Below are 24,275 nucleotides of genomic sequence, written 5' to 3' on the forward strand. Positions count from 1 at the left end.
TAGAACTAAATTCATCCCTTTATTTTAAAAAAAAAACAGACTAAATATGCCCTTCGTCATAGATTTGAGTTAAATTTAACTTTGATGTCATATTTTGAATCAAATTTACCCTCGTTGTTACAAAATTTTTCACATATACCCTTTCTCTAATACAAGAGCTCAAATCATGCATATTTTCTAAAAACAAAATAAAAAACATGGAGTACTAACCAAATGCGAGCTCAACTTTTGAACAACCAAACAAAGGATCAAGGATAACTGGGTAGAGCTGCTTATCGGGCAGATAAATATGCTTAATGGTTCGGCTTATTGGATGTCGTTTTTTAAATATACTAATTCACTAGTCAACCAATAAGAGATCAGTTGGTTCAATTCGGATTAGTAATTATTGAATGGTTAATTGGCGCTGTATTGATTTAATCATTTCATGCTTCCTTCACAATTTCACTCACCAATATATTGATCTCCCATAAAATAATTTGTCTTACTCTACTTAAGCTTATAATTCTGTAATTTAAATCATAATAAAAATACATAAAAGCTTAGATTTTAAGGGTGCACACACATAAATATTTATTTAATAAATATTAACCAAAATATATTTCAAGTGTACAGATTTATATGAAAAATTTACATAAATATACAAAACTTTTAGTTATTACATAATATCCCATTTTTCAGAAGTAATTACAAATATCCGAAATTAATAACACAATATCCCATCCTTTTATATTTTCTCTCTCTTGACTTTTCATATATGGGGCTTTGGGCCACAGGTGACAAAAGAGTTTTAAAATGAGGCGTAGATGACACAGGTCTTAATTATTAGTTGGAGGTGACAATTACTTTATTATAGATTAAGAAAGTTGGAAAAGTTTGAAAATAATTCACAAATTTTTAAATTTACACTTTGATCCCAATTATTACCTAAAATAACAGAAAACAGAGGAAAAAAGGCGTTTCTCTCTTTTCTCATCCATTGTTGTTTTCTCTCTCTTAGTAATTTTTGTTGTTCATTGTTTCTGCTGCTTTATTCATCATATTCTGCCCCATTATCATCATCTTCTACTTTAATATCATCTTCATTTTTTTCTTGTCGACCATTTGTTGTTGTTGGTACAACGCTACTACTGTTATCTGACCAATTTCTTAGGTCAAATTTTGTTTACTACATCACTTTCCACTTTGGCATTACTACATAGGTGACTTTGGTAAGTAAAATTATGATTTTTATTCGCATTTGTCATCTGGGGACACTTCTATTTTTTCAACAATGGATAGAACCCCGATCATGAATCCAGCCTAAATGCCCACAATTTAAACAAATCAATCATCTGGTGCATCAGATGAGTAATCTGTTGCATTAGAAGTTTTATCTGTTGCATCAGACGTATTATCTGTTGCATCAGAATGTTTACCTGTTGCACCAGACTAATTATCGATTGCAATGAATGATTAATCTGTTTGGAACAACACAAATCAGCCCCAACAACACACCCAACAGATAACCAATATGTTTCAACTCTTGCTATTGCTACTGGATTCAAAACTATTCCTTACGTCCAATTACTCGTCCCAAATTTTCTAATTTGATTTCTCATTTTACTAGTCTTTTTCATTAATCAAGAAAAGATTAAAAAAAATCCATGTTTTACCCTTTGCATTAATCACTTTTTCTTCAAATTAAAATGGAAACATCATTTAACAGGGGAACTATACGCCGACCGACGTTAAAAGCTTTCTTCTCTTATAAAATTTGATTGAATAGCAAACAACGGTTATTTCAAACACATCTACTGTCCCACCAACTGATTAGTGGGTTATGGTAAACTAGACACGTTATTAATTATTTTTCTTAATCATTGTGGCACCTCAATTTGGGTCGGATAATTTGAGGTGGAGAGAGTACAAACTAAAACGTCAGAGCCAAGCAACAAACTAGTCATCTGTTGAAACAGACTATTTACCTGTTGTATTGGACTTTTTATCGGTTGCAACATGAGTAATCTGTTTTGAACAACATATCAACCCCTACCACAAACCCAATAGATAAATCTTACTATTGCTACTGGCTTCTAAATTATTCCTTTTTACGTCGAATCGTCGACATGTTTGTTGTGAAGATAATAGACAGAATAAAAATTAAATTTGGAATAACGTCAAAGATCAAACATAATTTTTTTATTAAACAAAAAATAAATAAAAATACATATAATAGACTAAAAGAAAAATAATAATCTAATTATTATTATTATTATTATTATTATTATTATTATTATTATTATTATCATCATCATTGTCAGTAGGCCAATCTTCAATCGGAAGTAGCAAGGCCCTCCTTCGCCTGCGTATCTCGCGGAGCATTTTTGCTCTAACTCCTCCCAGTTTCCATTGCAGGTCACGAACTTGATTTTGAAGTTCATTCACGACGTCTTGCAGAAAAGCAAAGTCCCACACTGGGTCAACCATAATCTTCTAGAGTGTACTATGAAAGACAAGATGCAATAAATAAATAAAGTGTAGTTGAATGAATGATTGAGTAAGGAGAGACCTATTTATAGAGGATTGAATTTGAATGAAAGGCAAAAAGGTGCGATTATTCACCTCCATTCATTAATTACATTTTTTATTAAACTAAGAAAATAAATATTGTGATAAGTCATGACTTTTCAAATTATTATTATTATTTCATTCTTTCCAAGAACCATTTTTATTGAGGTGTGGCAACAGATTCTATATCTGTTGCATCAAATAACACATCTGTGACAACAGATATATCATCTGTTGCAACAAATATAAAATATGTTGCATCAGATAACCTATCTGTTGCAACATATGATCTAACTGTTCACCTTCATTTATTAATTACATTTTTTATTAATGTGAAAAGTAATGACTTAATTAAATTAAGAAATATTGCAATAAGTCATGATTTTTCAGATTATTGTTATTAATTAGTTCTTTTCAAGAATCGTTTTACTGAGTTGTGACAACAGATTCTATATCGGTTGCATCAGATAAATCATCTGTGACAATAGATATATCATTTATTGCAACAATAGTAAACCTGTTGCATCAGATAATATATTTTTTGCAACATATAATCTACTTTAAAAAAAAAACTATCATCATATCATTAATTCAAATTTGCTGATTTTTTTATTTTATAACATAAAAAAAAACACCTTTTCAAATTCTTTAATAAAATAATAACCATTTTTATTTTTTAGCAACAGATTGTATATCTGTTGAATCTAATAAACCATCAGTTGCAACAGATATACCATCTGTAGAAACAAATAGACATTCTATATTAATATCTTTTTTGATTTCTTCTAACAGCTGATACATCAGTCGCATGTTTTTGTGAATGTAGTTTTTAACCGATTAGGCACTGATTATTCAAACAAGATCCTGCATTGTACCATTAAGTTTGATGGGTTCGAAATTGATAAGGTTGAGGACCTCATGAAGATGGTGCAGATACCTTGTTACAAATACTGACGGTTGTTTCTCGTGTTTATGGGTGTCAAGTTTTGAGAATGAATCAATATTTATCGTCATTGCAGAGAACCAATAGCGATTGGACTTAACTTTAAGTGTGCATTGAAATCTGAGAACACCTTCGAAGCCTCGCACTGCATCAAACAAGAACGAAAAAACAATAAAAATTCCTCTGGCCCAAATTTATATGGTTGGGTTGCTCGCTCGGAGTGATGATTATATGCCAGAAGGTGCGGTAGGAGAATGCCTTCGAGGAAAAATGGGTGTTTGACGGAAGACTATATAATCTGAGAGCTAATTGAAGAAGAGACAAAGGGTAGAAAGTAACTTCTAGCGAATCTCGCCGACGAATTATCTTAAAAGATGCAAAATCTGAATCAAGTCCAAATATGAAAGTGTATCCAGTAATGCGAAATAGATGAGTCTTATGTTGCATCAGATGGATTATCTGTTGGGACAAATTCGAACAGGTAAATTAGAGCAGTACGATAATTTCGAACCAATGACCCATCTATTGTAACATAAGACTTATCTGTTGAAATAGATAATGAATCTGATGCAATAGGTTAGACAACAGTTGCAACAGATGTATATATCTATTTGATAATTTTCAGCAGATGTATCATCTGTTGAAACAGATATGTGCCTGTTTGTTTTTTGGAACAGATGATGTACATTCACCTTTTTCAGCTCATACTGTTCTTCTGTAGCCCTTGCACACTGAACATCGGTGCAAGACAAATACAGAGACATTGCAATCTTGTTTTTTTATGCTTGATGATGCCTAGGAAATGTCTTTCCTTCTTCTCTTAGCCGCCTTGATCTCTAGTGGAGTGTCTGGATATGAAATCATTCCTCTTTGATGGAATGACACCCCTCTTAGATGTCATTTCCTTTACAGAAATATGTAGTGCATTAATAGCATTAATCACTCCATCGTGTTTAACCTTGCAGTCTTGAATTTGCATGCAGAACATTCGCTAGATGCGGTAAAATCTGGAGAAAAATTTGTACAACCATTATGATCATAATCATAATGGATTGTTGTTTCAAAACCTGTAAGAGGAGCATCATTATTCCCACCCTCCAAAATTATTTTTCTTGTGATGGTTGTTTCTCCAAATAATTTCATTTTTATTCCATCAATGACCTTAGGGTCCGATAAAGTTTGCACAGACCGTAAAGTAGGAAAAATGATATCTTCAACTCTCGATTGGCCGAAACAATCCATGGATGGAAAATCTAAAATAAATTGGTACATATATTAAGAATGATGATGAAATCATTTAATCATTAATTAAAATAAAAACTTGATTAGAATTGGACTTATTGCTTCCTTGGTGGAGAATTGAAAAGATCAAGAAATTTTACATTTTTATCGATTTTGGCCGACAACCATCTCAAAATTCTTGGACAAAAAACTTCTTCCTGGTAGTTCACTTGTTGTCTCAAATAAGGAATGACTTCAAATGTCCAAGCCTATAATATAGCGTCAATAAATCAAAAGAATTATTGAATAAAAAATTATGAATCATATCATGATAAAAGAAATATTTAACATGAAGGCCCATGGAAAGGCATATAAGTTGACTGTTTTTAGCGTTAACGGAGTCAACAAATATTCGACAGTCATTTTAAAGCTTTCATAACCCCAAGATAGCTGTTAAATACCTCAAGATCCTCAGAGAGATTTATTAAACCGATACTTATGTTGTTGTTAACGTCTCTCACCCAAAGAACATTATGTACAAACCAAACCAAGCACAATGATTGCTTATGCTTCTTTGAAAGTCCTTTACCTTTCAACCTTCTATTAGATTTTTATTTTTGAAGCTTGGAGCAACAATAGATACCAGGTCATCACGATCACTCGACTTGCCTTTGCCTTTTTTGAGTGTGCGGGGTGCTTTTTTTGGTTCAGAGTAGGTATAACTTGAGAAGGAGAAAGAGGATAACATTTTAGTTCGGTAACTATGACAAACTCCTTCCAACCAAAAAAATAGACATGCCACAATAATTTATCCATATCTCATCCATCTTATTTTTGTTTTCATACATAAACCTGTGCTTGAGAAGATCATATATCATTTTCATCAGGAAACGAATATTGTTATTCTCCGGCAAATCAAGCTATTGCCCAAAGCAGCTTTCCCTGAAATAAGAATTCAATTTTTGTTCTTGAAGTATTTTTCTGAAGGCGTCAAAAGATTTTCTCATGATTGACTTAACCACAAGATCATCCGTTAAATCTGTGGCACCATCGCACTGTATTATCACGGGATAACGATCAATGCTGAAGATTTTGACCAACTTTTCGGCGGAAGGGCTATTAGTATTTGGATCATCTCTTTTGAAAGATTCCTCCTCCCCGTGTTCATTATCTTTTACTCCTGATTGAGATAACGCTTGTAAAGTAAGCTCATAGAGTGGTGGATATAGCCGAGCTGCTACACTTGTTCCTTTACTTGGACTTGATTCTATTTTATTTCTTTTGGGAGCCATATTATCTTAAATTAACAGCAACATAACATAGATTATAATTGATTAATGCATAATAGTAATATAACAGTTCCAACAGACAACTAATCTGTTACACCAGGTATGTTATCTGTTGCAATGTATAACCGACCTATTGCAACGGATGATTAATTCGTAGAAACCATAAAAACATATCACTAATCTGTTGCACCTGGTACTTTATCTGATGCAACATATAACCGACCCGTTGCAATGGATGAGTAATCCGTGGGAACCATAAAAACAGATCACTAATCTGTTGCACCTGGTATTTTATCTGATGCAACATATAATTGATCCGTTGCAACGGATGAGTAATCCATTAGAAACCATAAAAACAGATCACTAATATGTTGCACCAGTTATGTAATCTGTTGCAATATATAACCGACCTGTTGCAACGAATGAGTAAATCGTTAGAAAGAATAAAAATAGATTACTAATCTGTTGCACCAGGTATGTTATCTGTTGCAACATATAATCCACCTGTTGCAACGAATGAGTAAACCATTAGAAATAATAAAAATAAATCACTAATCTCTTGCACCAGGTAGTTTATCTCTTGCATCATCTAACCAACCTATTGCAACAAATGAGTAATTTGTTGGAAACCATAAAAACAGATCACTAATCTGTTGCATCAGGTATGTTATCTGTTGCAACATATAACCGACCTATTGCAATAGATGAGTAAATCGTTGGAAAGAATAAAAACAGTCACTAATTTGTTGCAAAATGAAGAGTAAACCGTTGGAAAGAATAAAAATAGATCACTAATCAGTTATCTGTTGGATTAATATTGTTTAGATTTCTTCCAAACAGAAGAGTCGTTTGTCGCAACAGATGAATGATCTATTAGATTGTTCACCTATTGCATAAGATTTTCATAGTTGCATCAGATTTTCATCTGTTGCATCAGGTGTTTCATCTGTTGTAATACCGTTTTTACTAAGACAAATAACAAATTAACCTAGCAGCACCAACACATCACACACACACACACAGAACATTAACTGTGATTAAAAATCACCAATAAATTCGAATCAAAAGTACGACAACAAGAAGAAGAAATGCCAGAAATTAGGATTTTATTCAGTTTATATTTCAATACTAGAAGAGTAGTTGGCTTAATTTCCTCTGTTTCTTCATAAAGTTTTACCTGTGAATAAAGAAATAGAGCGACGAAGAACTCGAAGTTGTTGTCGTCGGAGAAGTCTTCACGTCGATTGATGGTTGAAAGTCAAAAAGAAATTCGCTGACTATTTGTCGCCGGAGGTTGAAGGGAAAAATTTTGCAGAACTGTTGGTTGGAAGAGAGTTGAGAGAAGCTATCGAGAGAGAGGAGAGAGTGGTTGATTTGGATTAAAGGGGAGTGTGGGTTGAGTTAATTTGTATTTTTGAAAAGATTAGAAAGTTTTAAAAATATTAATCAGGTCCACAATTAACTTAATCAAGTTTTCTAATGATGTTTGACCCTTTAAGTTGGTTAATGTCACCAATCCTTCATTTAAGACTTAAAATACACCTTTCCTTCAATTTTCTCTTTATACATACAAACACACAATTTATCCCTTGTATTAGCTATTATCCCTTCTATTCATCCATAACTAATGCTACTTAATTTTAGCCTACAATCTAGCAATTCATTATGTGGAGGTTTCAGACTTTCAAATTTCAAATATTAACTTATCAAAGTACTCAACTTCATTATCTTCTTCTATTACTTTTGAGTTTTTTTTTCAACTTTACCAAATCAGTTTTTTTTCGATTTTCATTATTGCATGTTTGTAGTTCTTAAAATCTAAGCTTTTGTAATGACACTTCAGTGTGAGATTTGCTTTATTTTATATTTTTTTCAACTTTTACAGTTCAAAGTTTTTCGGAGATTTTGCTTATACTTTTTTAACTTTTCTAGAAATTTTGTTGTTGGATTTATTCCTAAAACGTTTGAGAACAAGGATCCTAATTTCGTAGAGAAGAGGTCAAAATATCGAAACGACCTAATCAAAATGAAGAAATTGAGAAAATTTGGTGGTACAAGTTTCAAAAATACCACTGCGAAATCTGCAAGTAAGAAGAAATTGATGAATCAGGACGACCTCGTCTTCCAAAGTTATAGTGAATTAACATTTTTTTTTTCTAATTATGGTTTCTCATACATCGTTATACATAACTTTGTAATGTGTAGTGTTAAATCCTTTTTTGTCATACATATGTTGTTACTTCCATCCTCATACATTACTAAGCAATGTATGAGGACGTGGTTAAATTCTGTTATTTGTTCAATTCAACCCTTATACATTACTGAGCAATGTATGAGTATGGGGTTGTTATCGGTTGTTTGTTCATTTTTATACATATCAAGTTATGTGTAAGAAAATATTGTTCTTAAGTTAGCATGAGTTGTTCTATTTTTATTTAGGTCAAACCCATCACCGGACTCCTTAAGTATGCAACATCTTTCACTTAGGCACCTCAAGTGGACATTGGTCCTTTTTGGCACCTCACGTAGGTATAAAGTGTGTCATTTTGACACTTTTTGTTGGGTTGGCAAGGTGCGTGTGACATACGCATTGAAGGCGCATTTGAGGGGTATTTTTATAATTTTTTTTATCTTTCTTCTCTTTTATTCTCTTTTTTTCTTCACTCCTTCAATAATAACACCATTAACATCACTCTTCTTCACAATTTGAGAAAATTTTGCATTTCAAACATTCTTTATTAAAATTTTATTGAGATTTCACAATTGAAGAAAATATCCACAATCGAATTGTCAATAATTGAAGAAATTTGAGGCAAAAAGTTTGTTGAGATTGCCTTCATGGGTCGTCTTGAGATGATGATGATGTTAATGGTGTGCTTGAGAAGTTTTGTTGAGATTGCCTATTATTTGCTTGAAAAAATGTGCTTGAAAATATTAATGGTGTTATTATTTGCTTGAAAAAATATTATTAATAGTGTACAAAAATGGAGGGGCAGTAGGGGTGTTTTGGAGTAGATGAATTCGTACGTAGGGTGGAGAGGTTGTGGTGTTTGGAGAAGATGAGTTTGGTGTCTGCCATGAATCATCACAAAGAGGAGAAAATAATTTTTCTGTGTGTTTAGTGAAGGTCCATCAATGGCTTCCTTGTTGAAATTTGAAATTTCAAGAATTTAAAATTTTAGAGGGTGGGGGTGGGTTAGAGAAATAATGTTGGGGCGGGGTATGGGGGTGGAAGGGTGGCACTGCTGCATTTAGAAGATGATTTTGAGGAGGGTGGGGGGAGGGGGAGGGGGAGGGGGGCGCCATTGTTTCAAGAATTTTGGAGAAGATGATGTTGGGGTGGGGGCAGGGGTGATTATTGATTTAAAAAAATAAAAAATTAATTATTGATTTAAAAATTATTTTTTAGAAAAATGACACGTGTCGGCATATTATTTGTCACTTTCCACATCATCAGGCGCGTGTAATACATGCACACAGTATAAATTTGATGATTCAACAAAAGGTGCCAAAGTGACACACTTTATACCTACTTGAGGTGCCAAAAAGGACCAATGTCCACTTGAGGTGCCTAAGTGAAAAATCGTGCATACTTAAGGGGTCTGGCAATGGGTTTTGCCTTTTATTTACTATACATTGATAAGCATATCAAATCATAATTCTTATATTTTTAAACTTAACATACATTGCTACCCAATGCTTTGTACAACATAATACATATGTTATTTTGACTATGTTGACATTAAACATTAACATGATAATTTTATATATATGAATGTTGTTTATAAGGTTATAGTAATCTACAGTTTTGATTAAACTTACACATATCCAATTGTGTATAAGAAAACATTACACATAAATAAACATATTTTTTTTTTGTATTTCTTATACATGAACATGGATATATTATACACAAACATATGTACATTATGTTTTTAGATTTTGGATGTATATCGGTATTTTTAGCTTATACATTGCAGGTTATGTACGTTAAAGTCAATTTTTATCTTTTATGAAGTGTATTTTTTCTTTTCAATTCAACATTATTTTGTTGTGTTAGATTTTTAATAAGATTGTATATATTATTATTACATGAAATGAAATTACGGAGTGATCAAGGCCACTAAAGAATATATAAGTGACAATGACGATCCTTCGTAATCCAGGCCAAGATATGTTTGACAAAGCATCAGTAATTAGTTTAGAATAGTTCATAATTTTCACCTTCTATATGAACATTGTTATTTTCCTTGTGTTTTAGACTAGTGTTAAAGACATGTAGCTGTTGTTAGATTTTGAATGTTTTTTGGGTTTGTATTTTTTTTTGAATGTGGTAATAAAAATTTAGCTATCTTTAATAGAAGTTGTCTTTTAATATAAATTTATTATACATCTTATTCTATAAGTATGACTTTGTATTTGTCTTATACATTACAGTTATGATTTAATTACATTAAAATATCTATCTAACACACACCTGATAACACATTAGAATGTTAATCAATACATATGCATGTATGTATAAGTTGTAACCTGCAAGTTTGATAGACCTTCCACATATTCACTTTGTGTGAGTTCAATCAATAATGCAGGTAACTATAATATTATACATAACATGCATATGTATAAGGTTACCATACTAACGTATAGATTAACACATTCAAAAACTTATGTTATTTTTAAAAAATTAAAAATCACCTGATGCAATTTGATTTTTGATATTATACATATCAAGTTATGTATATTCTTCAACATAATATATTTGAAATCCCATTAATGTCAACGTTATACATTAAAGTAATTACACTATACATAAAACTGTTACGTATAAGGCTAGTGTAACCTGTAATATTTTTTGCATACATACATATCACCTAACCTAATGCAAAATTGTGATGTTCATATTATTGTTAGAGGTTGAAAGGAAACGGATATTGAACTAATGCAGAAAGAATTGTTGTATGAGAAATATCAACTTTAATCAAACAAATTGTTGTGATGTATTAAATTTTTTTCAATTTGAATTACCGTCACTAATTTTAAGGTACCACTAATCAATAAATTAGTAATTTTCGTTAATTAAGGTGTCTGATTTAAGGGTATTGATTTAGTTTTCTTAATTAAATATAGGTGCTTGATTTACTTTCCTTAAATATAGATGCTTGATTTACTTCCCTTAAATATAAGTGCCTGACTCAATCAATAAATTAGCTAATTTGGTGCCTGCTTTACTTTCCTTAAATATAGGGAAATGATTTTACCTTATATATACGAAGTAATGTATAAGATAGGTGCAACATGTATAAGTACTTTTTCGAATTCGGGAGAGAGAAAATCAATCCCTGAGAGAAGGTAATTAAGTACATTAAGTCTGAATTTTATGTTGTTTATACGAAGATAGCTAATCAACTACAATGAAGTTCTTAATCTGATCTTCATTTTCATTGATTATACATTTAAAGTAAAAGAAGTGAAGCTCGGAATATATATCAAGAACACTTTCTACTTAACAACATATTCAAAGAAATTCTAGTTAAACTTGCATTGAATTAAGCATAATTGAATTTCACATAATTCATATTCTTGAATATTCACACAACTAAAAATAATCCTCCTGCATCCACGAATTATTTTTTCAACTATAAATTAATCCATTAATTGCAAAATGAATCCAAAGAACCTTTTTCTCACTTAGCTAAATTATTATGCAATTAATGAAAATTACCTTTCACGCCATACTTGACTTCCATCTTTTTTCTACATTCATCAATATTTAGTTTTGAAGCAATCATCGAGATCAACCTCGAAAAAGATATACTTTTAGAAACAACAATACCATCACTTTTGTATTGTTCATATACAATTTCAGAATGTCAAGTATCAGAATGCCTCAATAAAATTACGATGTTCATAATGATGTTGGAGGTTGCCGAAAAATTGATTTTGAACAACTTCAAAAACAATTGTTGGGGGAGAAATTTCAAGATCAATCTACTCCGTTTTTGTAATGTTTCAATTTTTTTTTAAATTTAATTTACTGTTACTGATTTTAAGGTTCCACTAATCCATGCATTAATGATTTTCATTAATTAAGTTAGAAAATTAAGGTGACAGATTTAATTTCCTTAAATATAAAAAAACGGTTTATATTATATATTCCATTAATGTATAAGATTCGATACACATGTATAAGTATTTTTTCAGATCTGGGAGATAGAAAACTAATTTGGGATACTATGTAATTAAGTGTATTAACTATGAGATTTATGTTGTTTATACTATTTATATATTAGAAGTGAAGAGTAGTCTAATATGGTCCAAACTCCAGACTATAACAAGCTAGTAGATCATTAAAAAATTCAACTCGCAAATCGTATCAAGTCATATAACTATGATGCCAGTGAGTTAGTTAATAAGTTAGCTCTCTTGTCATAATTGGAAGTCAAAAATAGAGATTAAAATCACTTATTTTGATTTGATCTTTAAGGAGCGACGTTTTAGTTTGATCAATTTTAAGGAGTGGTAGAGTATTAAATGGAGTTTTAGGATTAATAATAAGTACTTTAAAATATATAACTAATGATAAAAATTAATTATAATAAGTTCTTAATAGATTAACGATTTATTCAATTAAAAAAATTTAAAAATTTATATTTAATTTATTTTTCAATAGTTAATCCAATAACTCAGTACCAATAAGTCAACTTCAACTAGGTAAAAAAACTCACTTTTCGTTTTAACCGAAAAAAAAAAGAAAAGAATTCCAATGTTTCTGACCCATAAATACCAAAACCCTAAAACAGCCGACTCCCGCCGAAAATCATCTCTGAAATCAACTTGCTTTAAAGTAAAAATGGTACTGAAGCTATTCGATGATGTTGACGACGATGATAAACTCGACAAAATCGAAATCAACGAAGAATTCGCCCGCCGCTACGAGCACAACAAGAAGAGAGAAGACTTACAAAAGCTAGAGGAGCTGAAGAAGAAAGGCGCCATTGATGACTCCGACACATCATCATCAGAAGAAGAAGATGAAGAAGAGGATTTGAACAATTCAACTAATTTAAAGTTCTTTGATGGTTTGCTTAAGATTAAAAAAGGCGATCCTGTTTTGAATAATCAAGATGCTAAGTTATTCGATTCGGATGAGTCCAAGTCGGAGGAGGGATTGGAGGAAGAGGAGAGAAAAATGAAAAAGAAAAAGAAAAAGAAAAAGCCAATGTACTTGAAGGATGTAGTATCTAAGCATTTGATAGAGGAAGGTCCCGAATTTGGAGACGAAGAGGAAGAGGAGGAAGAGAAGAAGAAAGTGAAGACGTATTCCGAAGAGCAAGATGATTTGAGAGAGGAGTTTTTAAATGCCGTTAAGGAGGATGAGGACGATGAGGACTTGTTTAAGGTGAAAGAGACTGATGAGGAACGAAGAGGGGATGGAGATACGGAGTTTACGAACAAGTTGGATGAGTTTTTCGGGGAGGATGATAAGTTGGATGAGGAGACAGTGTTTTTGAAGGATTATTTTAGGAAGGAGATGTGGAGGGATGATAAGAAAAGGAAGAGTGATGATGTGGTGATGGAGGAGGTGGAGTTTTCGGAGGATGAGGAAGAGATTGAGAGACAAGAGGATTACGAGAGAGAGTTTAATTTTAGATATGAGGAAAATGCAGGTGATAGAGTGTGGGGACATTCGAGGAAGGTGGAGGGATCGGTGAGGAAGAAGACGAATGCTAGGAAAGTGCAGAGGGAGAGAAAGGAAGATAGAATGGCGCAGGCCGAAGAGGAGAGGAAGCAGGAGTTGAAACGGTTGAAGAACTTGAAGAAGAAGGAGATGAAGGAGAAGCTTGAGAAGATTAAGGAGACTGCTGGGATAGGAGATGATGGGGTTTGCTTGTTGGATGTGGATGATTTGGAGGAGGAATTTGATCCAGACGAGTACGATAGAAAGATGAAAACGGCTTTTGGTGATGCCTACTATGAGGCAGATGATATGGATGCTGAGTTTGGAAATGATGAGGATGAACTTGAAAAGCCAGATTTTGACAAGGAAGATGAGTTACTTGGACTACCCAAGGGATGGGGTAATGTGGACGAGCCTCGCGATGGGTTTTTATCAACCAGGGAAAAACTTCTGAAAGCTATAGAGAATGAAGGTGATCATGAGCAAACAGCAGACGACAACAAAGGAAGTGGAGATGACAATGAGGTTGCTGAAGAAGGTAAGCGAAAGAAGAAACGGAAGCGGTCTAATACAGTCATGAAGGCAGTTAGAGAAGAACTAATGGAGGAGTATTATAAATTGGACTATGAGGATACAATTGGGGATTTAAAGACAAGATTTAAGTATAGGCCTGTCAAAGCTAAGAGATTCGGGCTTGCTCCAGAGGAGGTGCTAATGATGGAGGATAAGGAGTTAAATCAGTATGTTCCTTTGAAGAAGATAGCGCCATATAGAGAAAAGGAATGGAAGGTGCCCCGCATTAAATTGCACCAACTGAAAACAGGACTTAAAGGAGTATCAGATGTGCCTAAATCTGAGAAGAAGCAAAAGTTTGATAATAAGGAAAAAGTTGAAGGTGAGACAGATGATAGGAAAAGGAAACAGGAGGAATCTAATGGAGATACAACCAAAAAATCCGGACGAAGTAGGAAACGAAAGAAACAAGCCGAGCATAATCTATCTACATCAAGGCTTAAGGCATATTCAGCTAACCCATCAGGGTCAAACAGCAAAAAGAAGTAGCAGCCAGTCAATGGGGGAAGCTTTATATTACAGGTAATTAGCCAAGAATTAGTTTGCGTTTTCGAAATGGTTTGTTCAAATCATATTATTTGTTTTAGATTGTAATTCTGTTTTGTGCAAAAAAAATTATATCTGGCTATATTTTAGTTGAAACGATCAGTTCCTTTGTTTTGTGGTGCTGTATTTTGGAAAATTAATAAGGCAGTTAGGAAGTTTAAATGTCATTATAGTTCTAAACCCCTGGAGTTGTTGTAGTCTATCTAAAATAAGGAAACAGCTAACATAGAATCCTTCAGACTGCTGCTTGTCAACTCTATTATCATACGGATGATGGGTTTGCTTTGAATTCTCTAGGCCTTCTTCCACTGAACTTACAGGATGTTTAATGGTTGTGTGATCAAAGACATGTCCCATATACCAGGTATTGGAGGTACACTTGAGAATAGGTGTGTTAGCAAGTCCTTTGTGTGTTTTTCTTTTCCTGCATTGAACCAATGCAAGGGAGAGAGAAAAAGATTCCCTTCACTTGCACCAATAGAATGGGAGAAGGGGAAAATTAACTTTGTGGTAGTTATTTTTTTCTTTTGGCAATCAAAACAACTTTCATTAGTTACCAGTAGAGAATTACATTCAAAGGATTTAAAATATATCTTGCCATATCAGTTGTCAGTGTATAGTTTCCTAATATAGTCCTGGACATGCCTCGCCACTTGAGTTAACTTTTGGGTCTGAGTTTGATGATTTTTATTCTCATAAAAGAAACGACGAGAGACCAACATTCAAATCCCAGCAGAGAAAAAAAACGTAGATGACTTTTTCCAATCTGCCTTAGTCTTGTTGGTAGAATTATGTATTCACCTTTTTCTTGATAACCGCGGTATTTGGGCCAGCTTGCGCACACCTCAGTTCCACGGGTTACTTGTCACGTACCACGTACTACAGGTACGAGGTAACTCTTCCCAAAAATGCATCCTATTTTGCATGTTGAATTTCAAGTTCTTCTCTCTTTCCCCTGTCCCCACCTTACTCGGAGAAAAAAAAGAATGAACTACAGGAACCACTTCTTTATTACGTATAACCATTTTGATTAGAATGAGGAGAGGAGGAGAGGGTTGTCTAAATAAACTAAGAGTTCAAAATAATTCATGTCATCAGATGGAATTGCTTGGGTTGTAGGTTTAGGTCTGTTCATTCCAAATTCTGCAAGTGACCAACCATCCTTCATGCCAGTTGATATGTTCAGATGACAGATGCTTTAGTTATGTCTTTTCCTCGAGCTCTGAAAATATATTTCTGTCATGTTGATGATTGACTGGATATGCTTTAAGTCCTTTGAACTTACCTGGGTTATAGGTTCTGATATTTTTCACCTTTAGGTTCTGATCTCTTCATTACAAATCCTGTATATGTTCAGAGATAATAGATGCTTAGTAATTTCTTTTCCTTGGGGTTGAGCTGTTACAACAACAACAACAAACCCAGTATATTCCCACATAGTGGGGTCTGGGGTGGGTAGAGTGTACGCAGTCCATACCACTACCTCTAAAGAAGTAGAGAGGTTGTTTCCAGGGTTGAGCTGTTAATTTATTTATTTTTGTCGTGAGATTGGTGATTGGCTTGGCTGGATAAATTTTAACTCCTTTGGACATTGATTGTAGATTTGTTCTCTTCATTGCATATACTTTACGTGGACTAGCCATCCTTCATACTGATTGGTGTGTTCAGATGGAAGATGCTTTAGTTATTTCATTTCCATGAGCTCTGCCTCTTAAGAAAATTTGTCAGATTGATGATTGGTTATATATATGTTAAAACCTTTTGTAGTTGTTATTTAGAGAGCTTACGTTCTAAGCAATGCTGCATCCCTAGACATTATGACTGCTGTATCCCCATGGGAGGAATACTTCAAGTTCCCTATACGGTCCGGAAGTGTGCACTACAGGCCAGATTCTGTCAATTGCAGACATCTGCCTATCAGATAACTGTTACCACACTTCTCTTTTGGTTGTAATGCCAACCAGATAACTGTATCTGCACCTTCCTCACTACTTTCTAAGTTTTCCTTCAAACCTATAAAACATAAATTTCTTATAGTTGTGGGCGTGAAATTATTATTAGGAAGGTAAATGTTTTCACTAGGGAGTGTGCTCCACGAGAGACGATTCACTTACACCAACAACCAACCCAGTATATTCCCACCTAGTGGGGTCTGGGGAGGGTAGAATGTACGCAGTCCATACCACTACCTCTAAAGAATTAGAGAGGCTTACGATTTAGAAAAATCCGGCAAACTCCTGGCCACTCCAGACGTCTCGGCCCACCCCGGATGCATGGAGTAGAAACCAACACCTCTATCCTTGTACATTTCAGCCCATTTATCTGACAGTGCAATCTGAAATGAAAGGTATATAATCCATTGAGATGATGGCAGCTTTGACGAACCTGATATAGTTTCGATGTAGAAAGTTGAGAGAGTTGTTGTTAGACAGAGAGCAAACAAGCAAGCCACATGAACAAAATTTGCCTGATATACATTAGTTGATTTGGAGGATCATAATGAATGATGCATGTCTTTACATTCTATTTATCTATACTACACTAGATACAAAGAAAACCACACGCTAAAGGTAAAGAACAAATGTGTTGTCAAAGATTAAGTAGTAAAATTTTACTTGGTTCTAAAACATAATGAAAGGGGGAACTCTAAAGCTCTATTCCACGTAAAAACTTTGGAAGGGATTACTCCCTGCTTTATTAACGTTTTTTTTTTTAAATATTAACTCGCGATGCAAGATTTGATGTCCTAGGAAGATGGATAAAAATGCACTGTATTTGTCCATGTGACTTTAGGAGATCCCATCATCGACTAATTTTGGAAAAAGAGGTGTAATGTAATTACTCAGAATATTAGTTCACTAGTTTTGAAGCATGTAGATATTGAGATCAAAGACGTGTCAATAAAAGCTTGATCACACTAACATTAGTTTTAAATGTATGCAGGTTTATCTTGGTGAACAATGAAAATGTCGTGGCCACAAATCTAGTCCACTGGCAAGGGCCAGCGCGGAAAAGAGTTTTGCAGATCTAGCTAGATGATTGTATTTTAAGTTGTGTCTGTTAGAAAATTATCATAGTTCTTACGGATCTCCCTGGGTGGATTAACCATTACAATTGAGTTCTATAAATTTCTTTAATTGAGATTACCGGAGGATATCATGTTTTTTTGTGTAGGGTTTCTCACCCGTGCTTCATTTCATTCTTTAATATAATTGTTTCAGGATGCGAGTTATAATATCAAATGAACAATTGTTAAGAGACTCTGAGTGAGGTGGTTCATTCAAAGTAATTACTACTTTTGATTGTGTAGTGGAAGTTTAAATGAGATATAAATATTCTAGTATTATTGAGTTAAATTTATATGGTGCATGATCCTCAAAAGCAACAACAACAAGGGGAGGGTAAAATGTACGCAGTCCATACCGCTACAAAAGTAGAGAGGCTGTTTTCGATAGACCCCCGGCTCAGGATAGACAATATATGGTGCATAATCGTGGTGAGTGAATAACCAGGGATGGTGCATCTGGCTTTTGGAAAACACTTCCATCAAAGAGATCAACCACCACCATCTTTTTCAAAACTAAAGTTCTGTATCGAGCTATCGGAGAAGATACTGCTGGAACTAGCCGCAGCCATTGTCCAAGTGAACAATGCTACTGTTGAAACAGACACTCTCGTGTTTTCACCGGTCCATTCACCTTTTCCATCCATGCTGACAGAATCAATAGCATATTCTTCACCAGAACCAATTATATTGGTTAGGCATTGCTTAGAGGAGCAGTTGTTACCCTTCGCACACTCATTCAGATGCATGCAGCTGTGACATAAAAAATCATAGCTAATACAAACGGAAAGAATGAAAGAACTTGCCCAAATCTCAACCCCACATTCGTCGTGATTAGATCAGAAAAACCATTACAGCCCTGAAGTTACTCAAAACCAGTATAATCATCAAGAAATTCCTTGGAAATGCATCATTTCAGAGGCTGCAGATTTCACCAGACTTGACTCCCTTTGGAACAAATAAATTTGTGGTGAACTTCTCCAACTATCAAAATCCATAGCATACCGAATCACCGATCAATTTAAGAAAAAATTATTGGTATGATCTGCAGTAGAATGAACCGTAACACAGTTAGATCTCAATCAATTCAACAGTATTGTAAACAAGATTTTCCCTATTCTTCATCAGACCAATTCATTCAATCTATTTATCATGGTGGTGATGCAGCCTGTGAAGCATCATATCCAACAAGCGTCACTCAACTGCGCTAACTAAATTATCAGGCATTGTTTACAACCTATCAAAGAAGCTAACTCTTTTTGTCCATCTATAATCAGAATCAGTATTAATTACAAAACACCTCCATCAAAATTCAGTTGACAATCTGTTATACTTATACATTGCAGGCTTCAAAAACCCATACAATAGCTCAACAATACTTATACTACAACAACATTGAAAACTCATATGAATATAAAGTTTGACCTAATTCCCAAAGTAACAAAGATATCGACAAAAAAGTAGGGAAAGTAACAAAAGGCATCAAGAAGACATTATAAATAAACCACCATCACCACCTAATACAAACCCAACATGCCAAAACTCACTAAGGAAATTAGAAAACCACATAGATTACCTCAAAATCATATATCCAACAATAGATATTCACATAGGATACATGTTTCTAATTGTTTAACTTTATACAGGTGTCTATTTATGCACACCCAAAGTTGAAAGACATAGATGCAAACTAAGGTCAAGTGAAAGGGCACATTTATGTATTATGTATATGATATCAAGTGAACAATTGTTAGAGACATTTTGTGAGGCGATTCATTCAGAGGAATTACTCCTTTTGGATGAGATAGATATTCTAGTATTACCGAGTTAAATTTATATATATGGCGAAAATAATTATTTACCATCCAAAGTCTTAACATTCTTTGTAAAATTTCACTACATCTGTTTACCCGGTGTTTGCTAATCACTTTCGTTTTTTTAATCTCTCTTATACTCTTCAACAACTTCTCCATCTTCTTTTGTTAGTAAATGGTAACTTCATATATCACTCTCTTCTTACTCTGAAATGTCATTGCAATACGGTTGATACACTCTTTATAACTCTCTCCATCCCAAATTGAGATGACAATTAATAAAAATAATTAATAATATGCCTAGTTTACAATAGTACCCCTATTAAATGACGTTTACAATTTAATTTGAAGAAAAAATAATTAATGTAAAGGGTAAAACATGAAAAAAAAAAAAAATTGTCTTGTCTTGATTAATGAAATAAGACAAGCAAAATAGAAAATCAAATTAAAAAATTTGGGACGGGTAATTTGAAAGAGAGGGAGTACGTTACTAACCAAAGTTGCTTTCATACTCAACACTCTAATTTAAAGCTAGCTTCTTATCATTAAAGTTATTTAAGTTGATGTTGTTGAATTAACTACTAGCCATTTATAAGCATTAAATAAATAGTATAGTAAAACAACTTAATGGTAACGCGTTTAAAATTCTTAAATATCAATAAGTAATACTACAACAACAACCAAAAGAAAAGGTAATGTAACGTACCGAATCCAGAACCTAAATGACATGGGAAAAAAGATGAAACTAATCAAAAATGAGGAATAAAAATAAAATTTATAAAACCTCTCTATAGTGCCCTAAAAACTTCTTTCTTATCCTTTATTTTGATCAAATTCATTTTTATTCACGTCATTTAGGTTTTAGGCTCTTGTAAAAATATAAGATACGATTGCGTATAAAAAAGAATTATGATTTGGTCCTGACCTTTCATGTAGTGAAAGATTTAGAAAAAAATAATATAAATTATAATAATTTGAAGCTTAATTACATAAAATTCTCACATTTTCATAATTACTACAAATGTTGATTTTGAGTTTGTCTAGATATATAATTATCACTCGATACATCCAATATCCAATGAAAATATAATTTTTTCCTTGTAAAGATATATAATTAGCTTCCAATATATTTTTTCTAATTTTGGATTTGTCGAAATACATAATACATCCAATGAAGATACATTTTTTTCTTGTAAAAGATACACAATTAGTCCTCGATACATTTTTTTTTATTTTAAATCTGTCGAGATACAATAATTAACCTCTCGATATTTCCAATAAAAATACATAATTAACTAAAACTTTTATAATAATTTTATAAAAATAAAAAATTATACAAATATAATAAGGTATAAATATATTTTTTGTTAAGGTTTAGTTAGGGCTGTGCAAAAATCGAACCAACCGATAAAAATGTTATTGGTTTATTGGGTTAACGGTCTTTTAATGGTTTTATAAAAGAAAATTATTGGGTTATTGGTTCGGTTCGATTTTTTCTTATTGGGTTATTGGGTAAACCGATAACCTAATAAGAATATATATATACATATGTCTTATTAGATATTTCTCTTTAATCTCTATAAATTAGCAAACCTATTATTTCAGTAATACAAACTCTTAATTTTTCCTAACAATATTTAGTTTAAATTTAAAAATTTTTGTAAATTAAAACACATTATGTAGGATTTTTGTTTGCAACTAAGATTCAATTATTTTTCATGTTAGTTTCTACTATTTCTATTTTATAAGTATTTTTTTATCGGTTAAATCGAAAATCGAACCGTTAAAAACTAAAAATCGATAAATAAAAAATCGATAAAAAATATCTTATTAATTTAATATATTTAAAAATTAAAAATCAATAAATCGAATTGATAATATATAAGATCGAATCGAACCGACGGATTTATATCCATAGGTTTAGTGTACGAGTTGCTTTCTTTTAAATTTGAGGCTCCAATGTAACCCATGTGTAGAGCGCCGTAGGAAGTTGTGGACTTGTGGGTCAGGGAGGAAAGTGAGTGTCAAGATTTCACATGCCAAAAGAGTAAATCACGCCAACTAACCCCACATATTTTCTTAAAGCATCAAAATGGGCCCCAGAACTTTGGTTCCCATCATCATCGGTCCCCAAATCCAAATACGGTGATCAACTAAAGGGCCCAATCCACACTAGTTTATACTAAACCACACTAGTTGCTTAAGATTAAATGATATACATTCGAGTAAAAATTTCACATTATTTTAACTATATATAAATGATAAAAGTGAAAATAAAAGATAAGTTATAAGTAGTTATCGATTCACTAGTAAAAACCAAATTTTAAAAATTTGTATGGTTATTGATGTAGTTGAAGCCGTATAATATTCATCACTTAATTATGTTGATATCTCGTCTACTCAAATTTATAAGGGTCATTTGCACCATTGCCTCTATTTTATGCTTATTTTTATTTTGGCCTCGTAAAATAAATATTTTTTCGTGGGACGTGAATATATACTTCTGTATCATACTCCCTCCGTCCTAAATTTCTTAATTTGATTTCTCATTTTACTTATCTTTTTTCATTAATCAAGAAGAGACAATTTTTTTTTTCATGTTTTATCCTTTGCATTAATTATTTTTTCTTCACATTAAAATATAAATGTCATTTAATAGGATACTATGACCAACTAATCATGTTATTAATTATTTTTCTTAATCAATGTGTCATTTCAATTTGAAACGAAGGAAGTAACATTTTATAAGTTATGTCTCATGTTTTTAAAGAACTTATTCCCCTGCTAGACATAAATTAAAAACTAGCCTATTAAATAGGTGCAATTAAATGAATTTATGGCCATTAGATGAAGATTTTATGAGGTTTGTTGATTCAATTGTCAACATCAATTAACAGCATTTATTCTTCCGTTTTCCGCGTTACATTATTGAAAGAATTCAAAAGCAATAAGCAACCTCACATGGACATCCACTTTACCATGTCATAGTTTCAAATTCAAATGTGTGTAATGAAACAACCAGTAAAATTTAATATCTTCATCTTTGATTCAAAAATTTAGGTTTAAAATTTAAAAATAAAATCATATTTAAAAGACAGTATTCTACTCCAAAAATAAGATTTTTCCAATGCTAGTCGGCCTGTATTCATATTTAATTAATCTTCCATTTCAGTTCTGTTGGTTAACAAATATTTGTATTGCTAATGGTCCTGAGAAAAATAATAAAGGATTATTTCGCTACACTGTTCTGATCATGCCAAACGTTTGGACTTATACAAAGTTGAAATATTTTACTGTAACTTATATCAGCGAGTAATATTTTATGTATACACTGCTGTGACTATATATAATCTTGATATTCATGTAAAGTTAATTAAATCATTTAATTAAACACAAAAAGCAAATTAGAGAAGGTATATGCAGTAAGTATTCTCCAACAGCTGTGCTCCAAAGAAATGGAATAATGAAAATTTGATTAGTATATGTTAGTTGCATGGATTACGGAGAAAAAGGTGTTCAAAGTTTCGACACTCAGTCAAAATTATAAGTGCCTTGAATGGCTCCCTCTATTAGAATATGTTATCTGTTACCCCCCACCCCCAGCCCCACCCACTACCCAACACACACAAAAGAAAATAATAATAGTAGTATATTTTTTTTTATTTATTTTCCACATCTGCATTGAAATCTAAATAATTCGAATTCGCGTCGGGTAGGGCTCCATTCGGGGTAGTGCTCCCTACCAAGGATTTTTCTATGCCCAGAGCTCGAATCTAAGACCTCTGGTTAAGAAAGGAACAGTCTCATCTACTGCACCACATCTTTTGATGGTAATAATAGTAGTATATAATAATAATAATAATATTGTTATTATTATTATTTTATCTATTCCATACACTTTCCATAATTTTATGTAGAAGCGGATGTAACTTAATAGCATCAGATTCTAACAGAAATTTATGTTAAAATTAATTAGGATTATGCTCTTTTAATGATAAATTAATTGCCACATTTTGCATCTCAAGAAATAAATAATGTAAATTTTGATTAATATTTAAAAAATTTTCTCATCAAAGTGATATTTTTTTAATAGTTTTTGAATACCTAAGTTTGAATTATAAAATATTGGATCAATTTAATCTAATTTAATTTTAAAGATTAGTCAAACTGATTTTGAAAAATAAAACATGATCACTAATTTGAGATTTAGTGAATAATAATTAGTAGATCTAACCCCACAGCCTCTAAAATATACTGAGATCAATACTAAAATATTAAATTCATAAGATTTAAATCAATCTATTTTCAGAATAAAAAAATCAATTGAACAATTCCAGGAGTGTTTGTGGATTCTACTATAATGATATTTAATAAGACATAAAATTTTAGAAAAAAAAAAAGGAATTCTATACGTATAATGATACTTTAGAACTTGTGATTTTTAATACATTAACATTTAGCCTATAATTATATATTTTTTTTTAAAAAAACATACTATCCTTAAGATGAAATTAGATTTTTAGAGTAGAAAATTTTCAATTTGTGGGAAAATGTCATTGATATTAAAACAAGACCGACAGCGACAAAAATAACC

General features: G+C 32.3%; 1 protein-coding gene across 1 annotated transcript; it reads left to right on the forward strand.

Moving 5' to 3' along the window:
- The first annotated feature begins 12,733 nt into the window (after positions 1 to 12,733).
- LOC107839473 (protein KRI1 homolog) lies at positions 12,734 to 17,957 on the forward strand. The gene is made up of 2 exons (XM_016682976.2): positions 12,734 to 14,779; positions 17,747 to 17,957. The coding sequence occupies exon 1, from the start codon at positions 12,770 to 12,772 to the stop codon at positions 14,744 to 14,746; it is 1,977 nt and encodes a 658-aa protein (XP_016538462.2). The 5' UTR covers positions 12,734 to 12,769; the 3' UTR covers positions 14,747 to 14,779; positions 17,747 to 17,957.
- The last annotated feature ends 6,318 nt before the right edge of the window (positions 17,958 to 24,275 follow it).

Source organism: Capsicum annuum, chromosome 1, assembly GCF_002878395.1.
Source record: "Capsicum annuum cultivar UCD-10X-F1 chromosome 1, UCD10Xv1.1, whole genome shotgun sequence".
Lineage (NCBI taxonomy): Eukaryota > Viridiplantae > Streptophyta > Magnoliopsida > Solanales > Solanaceae > Capsicum > Capsicum annuum.